Source organism: Syngnathus floridae, chromosome 4, assembly GCF_059516105.1.
Source record: "Syngnathus floridae isolate MCC-2025c chromosome 4, RoL_Sflo_1.0, whole genome shotgun sequence".
Lineage (NCBI taxonomy): Eukaryota > Metazoa > Chordata > Actinopteri > Syngnathiformes > Syngnathidae > Syngnathus > Syngnathus floridae.
The window spans coordinates 18145399-18156496 of NC_142416.1; the positions used below are offsets into that span (position 1 = coordinate 18145399).

At 42.3% G+C, this 11098-nt stretch overlaps 2 protein-coding genes across 2 annotated transcripts; both read left to right on the forward strand.

Moving 5' to 3' along the window:
• Positions 1-227: 227 nt before the first annotated feature.
• LOC148399661 (arachidonate 12-lipoxygenase, 12R-type-like) lies at positions 228-4691 on the forward strand. Its single transcript, XM_088372647.1, has 14 exons — positions 228-444; positions 1393-1597; positions 1681-1762; positions 1845-1967; positions 2056-2159; positions 2231-2397; positions 2546-2689; positions 2862-3065; positions 3156-3242; positions 3318-3487; positions 3672-3793; positions 3888-3988; positions 4060-4230; positions 4320-4691. The coding sequence occupies exons 1-14, from the start codon at positions 304-306 to the stop codon at positions 4497-4499; spliced, it is 2001 nt and encodes a 666-aa protein (XP_088228773.1). The 5' UTR covers positions 228-303; the 3' UTR covers positions 4500-4691.
• Positions 4692-4828: 137 nt separating this feature from the next.
• Positions 4829-10701, forward strand: LOC148399662 (arachidonate 12-lipoxygenase, 12R-type-like). Its single transcript, XM_088372644.1, has 14 exons — positions 4829-5220; positions 5712-5916; positions 5996-6077; positions 6152-6274; positions 6529-6632; positions 6717-6883; positions 7021-7164; positions 7496-7699; positions 7790-7876; positions 7952-8121; positions 8294-8415; positions 8513-8613; positions 8685-8855; positions 9064-10701. The coding sequence occupies exons 1-14, from the start codon at positions 5074-5076 to the stop codon at positions 9241-9243; spliced, it is 2007 nt and encodes a 668-aa protein (XP_088228770.1). The 5' UTR covers positions 4829-5073; the 3' UTR covers positions 9244-10701.
• Positions 10702-11098: the final 397 nt, after the last annotated feature.

Genomic DNA, 11098 nt, shown 5'->3' on the forward strand with positions numbered 1-11098 from the left:
AGGGGATGCTTTGAGAATAATTGTCAATTTTTGGCTATGTGAAGCCCTTTGAGACTGTTTGTGATTTAGGGCTATACAAATAAACTTGACTTGACTTGACTTGACTTTCATGTGAAATCTACAGTTGTGATTAAATCGGACGTTGCTAATACACGTCTGACATTCCTTATAGCTGCTGCAAGTACCGCCCGCAAATTAGCATACACAGCACAGGTGTATAAATACCTGGCGCGGCAGATTGCGTCTGACTGGGAGGAGGACTGCGCTACCGTTATTAGGATTCTTCATCATTCCGGAATAACAATGGTGGATTACGAAGTGACCGTCTACACTGGTGATCGAGTTAACGCCACCACCATTAACCCGGTGCACATTAAGTTGGTGGGCACAGAAGGCGAGAGTGCCCGCACGTGGCTGAGGTCTTTGGTCATCTTCAGAGGAGCAGTAAGTGTAGAAAAATTTTTTGGTGGTCCCGTGAGTTGCATAGAACAATAAATAAATACGTACTTCTTTTACCACAAACAAATTATTTAGGTTTCATTACCTGACATGTTTCGGCTATCACTTCCACCTCTGATGAAGCCTGTCAGGTAATGAAACCTCAATAATTTGTGATGAAAGAACCAATAAAATAATTGACAATTGAAAACAAGATGAACATAGTACAACTAATAAATACGTACGTAAATAAAACTAGACAATATAACATATTTAAATAAACGTAAAGTACATCAATTCTCGTACATTAGGCTGTTTTTATGCTAAATTGTATTTGCTGTACAGTACATGCTTAGTGTTAGTTTAGACAGATAAACTTGATTAATTCATTTATTTTAGGTCCTATTGTACTGTATGCTATTGTTGTTCAGCCCTCAAGGTGAAATTGTCCCTCCCTTGTTTATTTGATTTAAGTTAGGTCAGGTAACATACCTCAGTATGACGCAACTCACTTCTGATCCTGAGCCAAAATATGGATGCCTTGAAGGGTTTTTCACTTGACTTGATAATGGTTATACCAGGTTGTCTTTAAAAGCCCCATCTGGACCTGATTATTAGTTATGGGGGACTTAGTATTTAGTGGACCTTTGAATCTCAATCTTTTGGAGTCAGGCAGGACCACAAGACATAGATTGGACAGTGGAACTAGTGTGTACTGGTGCTCGGCTGGCACAAGGCAGCATCGAGCAAGTTGAACCTGCCTGCCGTCACTTTGTTCAAGTCTCTGTTTCATCACTTTGTGCCTCAAGCCAAAGACCTCATTCTTGCTGCCAAGTTAGTTCTAGCTTGCCATCTTCTGGTCAATCTGGAATGGAGCGAGCCTAGGGGTGTGGCCGAAACACAATGGTGCACATCAGATTGTCAGCTCAATTCAACATTTTTTTAATTTTCTAGGTCGGAACCTATACTGTTTCCTGCCCAAAGTCCCTTGGACAACTGGTTCTGATAGAACTAGACAAGCGACAATTCTTCATTTTGCCTGGTGACGCTTGGTTTCCTGACAAGGTGGAAATCATATCGCCTGAGAAAACCATCTACACCTTTCCCATCCACTGCTGGATCTCTGACAGCGAGACTCACCGCTACAGAGAGGGCAAAGGTGGCTTGATCATTACGCTTGTCTGTCGTCATGTGTGCGATACTGACGAATAATTCTCGCGTGTTGTTATTTTTCTCTGCAAGCTCTGAGGATCTTTGACGAAAGCAACTCTCTTGGCGAGTACGCGAGACAGCAGGAGCTGAGTCAGCGAAGTGTGGAATACGCGTGAGTGTTCACTCCAACGTTTACTTTTTTATATCGAAAGCATTCCGCATGAGTCTACATACATGTTTAAATTGCCCAACAGCTGGGAATTCTATGGCCCAGGTATGCCCGACACCATAAAGGCAGATGGTGCAATGACCTTGCCAGATGAAGTCCAGTTCTCCTTCACCAAAACGACAGAGTTTGCATTCACAGGGGCCACAGGGTAAGCGCCTGCCAAACCTCACAGTACGATGCCATCCTTGTGTTCAGTTCATGATTTGTTAAGAAAAGGTTACTCGTTTTATTTCTAGGTTGGTTGAGCTTCAGCTAAAAGGGCTTGCTGACAACCAGGAAAATTGGAAAGAGCTTGACGATATCAAAGACGTGTTCCATAACAAAGACACACCCTTATCAGGTAGATTTTCCATCATCGCCAACTGTTTGTCTTGCAAAACCTGAGCTGTAAATGTTAATTGATTTTGTCAGACTATGTGCAGGAACACTGGACGGAGGACTGGTTATTTGCATACCAGTTTCTAAATGGAGTCAATCCCGCCTTGATTCGACGTTGCAAAACTCTACCTGAGAACTTCCCTGTGACCGATGACATGGTCTTCATCCCCGATGGTTCAAACTTGTCAAATGAGTTGAAGGTAACAGTTAGAATAAGTAGAGCCATTTTGTCCACAACAACAACAACAACAACAACAACAACAACAACAACAAAAACGGCATTGCACTATGCAGATTGTGGTATCTTCAAGCTACTGTAAGCATTCCGATGTGTTTGTCCTCATACAGAAAGGCAACATATACCTTTGCGACTACAAGAACCTGGACGGAATACCAGCAAACACAGTCCAAGGGAAGCAGCAGTATTTGACCGCTCCTCTTGTCCTGCTTCACAAAAGACGCGACGACAAGCTAATGCCTATTGCCATTCAGGTGACATTAGCTTCATCCAATGTCCATGAAGTATCTTAGGGTCTATCTCTGGAAATGATGAAGCCACAATGCAGATTTGTGCAGTATCTCCAGTAAAAAAACACACACACAAACACACAATATGGGGTCCATCAAATGTCCATTCTTGGTTTGGTTCCTTCTCCTCCTATAGCTGAAGCAGAATCCATCTAAGGACAACCCAATCTTTCTTCCAACTGACTCTGAATATGACTGGCTGACGGCTAAGATTTTTGTGAGAAGTGCCGATTTCACAGAGCACCAGCTCAACACTCACTTGCTGCGCACCCACTTGCTGGCGGAGGTTTTTGCCGTGTCACTGCTACGCAACCTGCCCATGGTGCATCCAATCTACAAGGTACCTGGAGTTTTCCTAATTTGGTTTTATATATCAAGACTTTGGTTGTCTCCAGGTTTGGGTTCATGATCCTTCCTTCCATCCTTTTAGCTCCTTATACCCCACACTCGATACACTCTGCAGATCAATGAATTAGCTCGGGAACGGCTCATAGGACCTGCTGGAGTCTTCACTCTGGTAAAAGTCGACCTTTACATTCTAAGTGACATTGGACATCCTTCTGTTTATGTCTTGAAATGGACTGTTTCTCAGTTTGCAGCTTCTGGTGGAGAGGCTTTGCCAAAGATCTTGGCAAGATCGCTGTCCTCCATCACCTACAGGTCCCTTTGCCTCCCCGACAACATTGATGACCGTGACTTGAAGGACCTGCCGAACTTCTACTACAGAGATGATGGACTCCAACTGTGGAACATCATCTTCGAGTATGACTTTTTGCATCACAAATTATTGCAATTATTGCAATTGAAATCATAATGATACTGCCCATGTGTTCGTCATCCCCAATGAACTAGGAAATAATCAGTTAACAATCAGACGAATCCAAAATGGAGTTTGTGTCAGTGAAGGTATTTAGCGGAATGTAATCACCAAGTTGTCTCTCAAAAGATATGTGCAGCGAATGATAAAATACTACTACAAAAGTGATGACGAGGTCCAGCGAGACTCAGAACTGCAGACTTGGATTGGGGACATTTTTAAACACGGATTCCTTTCCCAGCTACAAACAGGTAATCATTACATGAGTGCACATTTGCCTCACTCGCATCCACCCGAAAGTTCAAACGCCTCTCAGAGACGCTTGCGTTTTTCTTTCCTTCAAAGGAATCCCTCAAAATTTCACCACTGTGTCTGAACTGATCAAGTTTGCCACCATGGTGATGTTCACTTGCTCGTGCCAACACGCAGCTGTGAACAGCGGGCAGGTGAATCCTCCGAATGAACACCAGCATTGCTTTGCATTGCATTTGGTCTTATTGCAAAACCTTCACTGCAGTACGACTATGGTGGCTGGATGCCCAACACCCCCGCCACCCTGCAGCGTGCTCCCCCAACCAAAAAAGGGACGACTAGCAAGAGCACGATCCTCGAGACCTTGCCCCCTATCAACATAACTGCTCAGGGAATGTCCACAGTGTGGCTGCTCAGCAGGCAGTCCTCCGACTTTGTAAGTACACCAAACTTGAGATGCCAAAAATGTAGAGTCGTGAAGCAGACGCGAGTCATTCAAGTCATGTGAATCCTTTGTGTCACCAGGTCCCACTCGGACATTACCTCGAGTACCATTTCACCGAAAAGACTCCCCGCCAGTTGCAAACAGATTTCAAAAGCAAGCTTGACAAGTTGTCGATCACGATCAACAACAGAAACAAAGGTCTGGAAATCCCGTACACTTACTTGGATCCAAAGAATGTCGAAAACAGTGTGGCCATCTGAACATCGGAAAGCCAGGCACAATCAAACTGTATTGCACCATGAATCACTAATGCTCGATGTTGAGCTGTTCATAAAATTAAAGTGTGGTTCATTTTGCCGGTCTTGTTTAAGGTTTGAGGCCAGCAAACTTTATTTCATTGAACTGTATTTCAGCACCACCAGCATTAAATTCTAAAAAATCTTCTTTCATTATGTTGTTGTTGCGCAACCTAATGTTTTTTTGCCACGAAAGCCACACGAAAAAGGCGGCGGCACACCTTGTCAGGGTGAACGTCTCACAAATCACGAGTGGAACGATCAACAAGTTGACGGCAATAAAAGTCTTGACTTTACCTTCCCGTCTGACCTCACCTAAACTGTTGATCCAACTGGCAGATTTAGGATTTTTTTTTTTCATCACATGACTAAAAAAATATCGAATATCATTTAGTCAAACCACCGAACATTCCAGATACCCGCTGCTGGTACCTCCCACAAATTAGCATATTCGGTACAGGTAAATAAAAAGCCGTCGTAGCCGACTGTATCTGTGTGGGACCGGTTTTTATCTATTCCGATACTTCGTCATTCAAGAATGACAATGGTGGATTACGAGGTGACCGTCTATACTGGCAATCGAGTTAACGCCACTACCGTGAACCTGGTGCATATTAAGCTGGTGGGCACAGAAGGCGAGAGTGCCCGCACGTGGTTGAACTCTTGGGTCATCTTCAGAGGAGCGGTAAGTATCAATATGAAGCTCACAATGCGGACAGAACTTTTTTTTTGGTGGTCCTGCCAGCTGCACAGGAAATGCAAACCTTTGTTTGCGGTAGGAATGTTCCAGCATGCATGTTATTGCTCTTCAGTCAAGTTAGGTCAGGTAACCCTGCCAGTATGATGCAGCACCTTTCTGATTCGGATCTAAATTATTGTTGCCTGCTTCATTTGGGTCTCAATCAGTAGAACCCCGTGACAAACAACCGGCGGTCTCGTACTCGTCAGTGGTGGTCACTCACCAAGCCAGCAACTCCGTCACTACGTCTGCATGTCCTTTTCACCACGTGTGTCTCGTTCCAATTGCCTGATTCCTGCTGCTTGGTTGCCACCTTCGGGCCAATTTTCCTCAATGGCCAAATGTTCATCTGGAATGGAAAAAACAGATCAGTGTTCCTAAAACAAACCTCATATTGTCAGAATAATTAAACACATTATTTCCTATAATTTTTCCAGGTGTCAACTTATACTGTTTCCTGCCCAAAGTCTCTTGGACGGCTGGTTCTGATAGAACTAGACAAACGTCAATTCCGATTTATGTTCGGTGATGCTTGGTTCCCCGACAAGGTGGAAATCAAATCACCCGAGCGAGACATCTACACCTTTCCTATCTACTGCTGGATCAGTGACCGGGAGACACATTGTTTCAGAGAAGGCAAAGGTGGCTTGATTAGTGAGCTTGTCTGCCGCCATTTTAATTTCTGCAAATAATCCTCATGCAAATTGTTTTGTTTTGCAAGCACTGCGAATCTTTGACGAGAGCAACTCTCTTGGTCGAAACGCAAGGAAGCAGGAGCTGAGTCGGCGAAGCGTCGACTATGTGTGAGTGTTCACTCTGACATGTCCTTGGTACATATTAAGCATCAGGTGATATTCACCTTTACACCGCCCAACAGCTGGGAATTGTTTTCCCTAGGTTTGCCTTACACCATTAAGGCAGATGGTCCTACTAGCCTTCCAGATGAGGTCCAGTTCTCCTTTACCAAGAGTATAGAGTTTGCATTCACATCACTGACAGGGTAATAAGAAGCTTTCAATTCCTACAGTACAATACGACCACTGCTCCTCTTTTCTGGCAACAAAAGTCAAATTAGAAGTAGAACACATATTTCTTTGTTCTGAAATGAAGTCTCATTTGAATCTTCATTCAAATGAGATTTTTGGGTAGAATTGCAAATGTAATCTAATGACTTTGTACAGCCTCAGGCAGCGGTGTAATTTATCTAATGATTATGAGTATTTGTTCAGAAACAGTTACTCGTTTTATTTCCAGGTTGGCTGAGCTTCGGCTAAAAGGGCTTATTAACAACAAGAAAAATTGGAAAAGTCTTGACGATATCAACGGCGTGTTCCGTAACAAAGACACGCCCTTATCAGGTACAGCGGCCGAATGGATTTTCCATTATCACCATCTGCTGGTCTTACAAAACCTGAGCTGCAAACGTGAATTACTTTTGTCAGACTATGTGCAGGAACACTGGATGGAGGACTGGTTATTTGCGTACCAGTTTCTAAATGGAGTCAATCCCACCTTGATTCGACGTTGCAAAACTCTACCCGAGAACTTCCCTGTGACCGATGACATGGTCTTCATCCCCGATGGCTCAAACTTATTGAATGAGTTGGAGGTAACAGTTTGGTTCTCCTCCCAATTATGATTCGAATGGATTGAGCCGTTTTGTCAACAACACAAAAACTCAGCATTGCACGATACGGTATGTGGTATCCTCAATATTATTATTCCGATGTGTTTGTCCTCAAACAGCGAGGCAACATATACCTTTGTGACTACAAGAACCTGGACGGAATGCCGGCAAACATCATAAATGAGAAGCAACAGTTTATGACCGCTCCTCTTGTCCTGTTTCACAAAAGATCCGACGACAAGCTGATGCCTATTGCCATTCAGGTAACATTAGCCTATTGCCATTCAGGTAACATTAGCCTAATCCACCGTACAGGTAAAGTACTTTTAACAGTGAATGACCTCATCTTGTGGATAAAATAGACAGATTCTGCGGTATTAGACGTAGTTGGGATCATCTGTAGTTATTGCTCAGACTCCAAGAACGTGACCTTTTGTGTTTGGTGCGGCGGTTAGCACTTAGAATAAGAATCAACATTTCAATCTAGGGGCAATGGGTTTCATTTGTATTTCGGGGTCTAGTTCAGGGCAGATCAGTGTATCATCAACAATAAAAAATGCCCATCCTTGGTTTGGTTTCTTCCCCTTTCCACAGCTGAAGCAGACTCCGGCGGAAGACAACCCCATCTTTCTCCCAACTGACTCTGCGTACGACTGGCTGACAGCTAAGATTTTTGTGAGAAGTGCCGATTTCTCAGAGCACCAACTCAACGCTCACTTGCTGCGCACCCACCTGCTGGCGGAGGTTTTTGCCGTGTCACTGCTACGCAACCTGCCCATGGTGCATCCAATCTACAAGGTACCTGGAGTTTTCCTAATTTGGTTTTATACATCAACACTTTGGTTGTCTCCAGGTTTGGGTTCATGATCCTTCCTTCCATCCTTTTAGCTCCTCATACCCCACACTCGATACACTCTGGAGATCAATGTATTAGCTCGGGAACACCTCATAGGACCTGATGGAGTCTTCACTCTGGTAAAAGTCAACCTTTGCTTTCTACATAACATTGGAGATCCCTCTGTTTATGTCTTAAAATGGACTGTTTCTCAGTTTGCAGCTGCTGGCCGAGAGGCTTTGCCAAAGATCTTGGCAAGATCGCTGTCCTCCATCACCTACAGGTCCCTTTGCCTCCCCGACGACATTGATGACCGTGGCTTGAAGGACCTGCCGAACTTCTACTACAGAGATGATGGACTCCAACTTTGGATCATCATCTTCAAGTATGATAACATTCTCTTCATAAGTTTGTAGAGGTGTGGCAGATGAGCCCCAAAAGAACCAGTCAATTTTTTTTTACAGATTTGCATTTACTTTCTTCTCCCTATATCTCCTTCAACTACATACATATGAAGTTGTGAGCAGAATGTATTTGTAAATCTGTTTCCTGTAAAGTTTTGTGCAAGGAGTGATACAGCACTACTACAAAAGTGACGACGAGGTCCAGCGGGACTCCGAACTGCAGACATGGATCCGGGACATTTTTGAACACGGATTCCTTTCCCGGTCACAATCAGGTGACCCTCACCGAGAATGATGCGACACGTTACAACCTGAGAACACATGTTACTGACCAGCTCAAACATCTCGCTTTGTTCTCACTCTCCATCCCAGGCATACCTCAGAGTTTTATGACTGTACCTGAACTCACCAAATTCACCACTATGGTTATGTTCACTGGCTCGTGCCAACACGCAGCTGTGAACAACGGGCAGGTGAATCCTTAGGATGAACACCAGCATTGCTTTGCATTACTTTTGGTCTTATTGCAAAACCTTCATTACAGTACGACTACGGTGGCTGGATGCCCAACACCCCCACCACCCTGCAGCGTGCTCCCCCGACCAAAAAAGGGACAACTAGCAAGAGCACAATCCTCGAGACGTTGCCCCCTATCAATGTGACTGTGCGGGGAATAGCTGCAGTCTGGCTGCTCAGCAGACAGTCTTCTGATTTTGTAAGGAGCCCGAAACACAATACGACAAAATATTGGTAAAGGGAAAAGCTTGTATCTATTACAATGGTTTTCTTTATCTGGACCTGTTTTGCGGAACTTGATATTTACAAAGTCAAGCTTAAACTTCCCTGTCTCTAGTCTTATTCCAAAAGGATTATAGAGCGCTTCGAGACATAGTTGAGCTCACATACATGTATTCTGTCAATAGGTTCCCCTCGGACACTACCCAGAGGAGCATTTTACCGAGGAGCTCCCTCGCCAGCTGCAAAAGGATTTTAAAGCCGAGCTTGAGGAGTTGTCCATCAAAATCAACAACCGAAACGAGGGTCTGGAAATCCCGTACACTTACCTGGATCCAAAGAACATTGAAAACAGCGTGGCCATCTAAACGTCGGAAAGTCACAATCGAAAGGGAGGTGTGCGTGTGAAAATTCAAACAACAAATATTGTCTAAATACAAATTTAAACACCTCCAGTGGAAGTAAATCAGGTTATTTTATAAAACTAATTACCGCGGAAACGACTTGGAGTTAAGTCAAAGTGTGTGTGAAGGATGAAACGTTGCTGTTGGGTTGCTTTCATAAAATTCCCAAATCCCATATTCTGACAATATGATATGATTTTATAAATTATTGAAGTGAAAACCTCCGAAGCTGACAACAATGTCTTCCATTCCGTCAGGCTGGTTGACCTCCATGTTTGTCTAAAGCAATTTTCCCTGGAGACATATTATAAAGAGAGGTAATCATTACCAGAAAGTGCCATATCCTGATTTCCTTCTAAAATATAACAGGATTCTCAGGAACTTGGTAAAGGAAACACCTTAATATTTACAAGTTCTTGCTTTTACTTGTGTCATTGTATATTCAATCAGTTCCAGGAAGAGTGAGCCCAAATATTTCTGTAGATTTGTTAAAGATTTGTGAAAGACTTGAGAAAGATTCAAGAAAACACTTGCTAGTTGAATAATTATTATGACTTAAATATCTCCTACTTCTCCAAAATGACATATATGATAAAAAAAGATTTGGTGTTGGAGTTAGAGGCCTCCGTTTGCCATCTACAACAGCAGTCAGAAAGGGGAAAGGTGGTTATACTTTTTGTTTTGTTTTTTGGGGTGGAGGGACATTTTAATTTACGCCTTTACATTTTTTGCTGTAGTATGTAGTTCTCTACTATATCCAGCTACTACCGCATCCAGAATAATAAAAACAATGAATTTTGATTTATGGTGATTTGTCAGACAAATATCCCCCATGACATGCCATTAATGGACGGTCCCTAAAATAGACAGTCCCTAAAACTGACAGAACAAATATCAAACATTAAATATTTTCTTGTTAAAATAACACCAGTAATCAAGTTCAAAGGCATTTACCAGAAATCTAGCAGGAAGCAAATGCTTGACTATGAATTAATATTTTCATCTGGTTGAGCTGCTGCTGGAAATTTTGGCATGAGATTGCAAGTTACAAATTGACAGCTGGTTTAGTGTTTTCACATGTCATGCTGGAAAACCTTGATCATAATGTTTCACCAAATGCAGGTTGATGTATCCTTAGCATATGTGTGTGAGGTGATACAACTTTACTTTCCAAAAAGTAAGAAATAGAATCTTTCAACCTACTTATGGAAGAAAAATAAACAATGGAAAGTTGCCTTGGATTTTCTTTTATGTGACTATTTTTTTTTATGTGATTATACTTCCTTGTGGAGATTTGGGCTATTTTGTCAGCTGCATACAAAAGTGCTTGGGGGGGGGCGTAGTGTTCTTTTCAATTTTGATCAGTTTTCTGCTATACAAAAATTGAATCTAAGAAATAAAATCTGTTGATTGTGTGAAAAAGTCGACTTTTCATCTTTTTTTTTTTTTTTTATGGTTGAATAAAACTCTTGCTTCGGGCTAAATTAAAAAAAGTACTCGTCAAAGGAAGTCATTGTTTGCTCCATGGAGAAAAAAATATTTTGAGTCTTACGATTGATGAAGGTCTTTTCAAGTAATTTCAAACTTAAACCTTCCAGAGATCTTTTTCATGTTCATTAAGTCATTTTGGTTTTTATTTCTTTGCTTTTAAATCAATTCAATTGTTTTGTGTGGAAATGTTTTTTTTTTTTTTAATGTTTTACTTTTAATTGGTAACAAGAGTATGAAGTGCACAGTCGGAATAAAGCTGCCTTGCCATTTCATGCTTGTGCAAATAAACAAACCTCGTAAAATTGTTACAACAGATCAGGTTAGCAGA

Coding starts and splice junctions, on each gene's coding strand:
- LOC148399662 (XM_088372644.1), top strand. CDS start 5,074: ATGACAATGGTGGATTACGAGGTGACCGTCTATACTGGCAATCGAGTT. Junction 6,884..7,020: donor ACTTATTGAATGAGTTGGAG/GTAACAGTTTGG, acceptor GTCCTCAAACAG/CGAGGCAACATATACCTTTG. Junction 7,700..7,789: donor TGGTGCATCCAATCTACAAG/GTACCTGGAGTT, acceptor CCATCCTTTTAG/CTCCTCATACCCCACACTCG.
- LOC148399661 (XM_088372647.1), top strand. CDS start 304: ATGGTGGATTACGAAGTGACCGTCTACACTGGTGATCGAGTTAACGCC. Junction 3,794..3,887: donor CCTTTCCCAGCTACAAACAG/GTAATCATTACA, acceptor TTTCCTTCAAAG/GAATCCCTCAAAATTTCACC. Junction 3,989..4,059: donor CAGCTGTGAACAGCGGGCAG/GTGAATCCTCCG, acceptor CCTTCACTGCAG/TACGACTATGGTGGCTGGAT.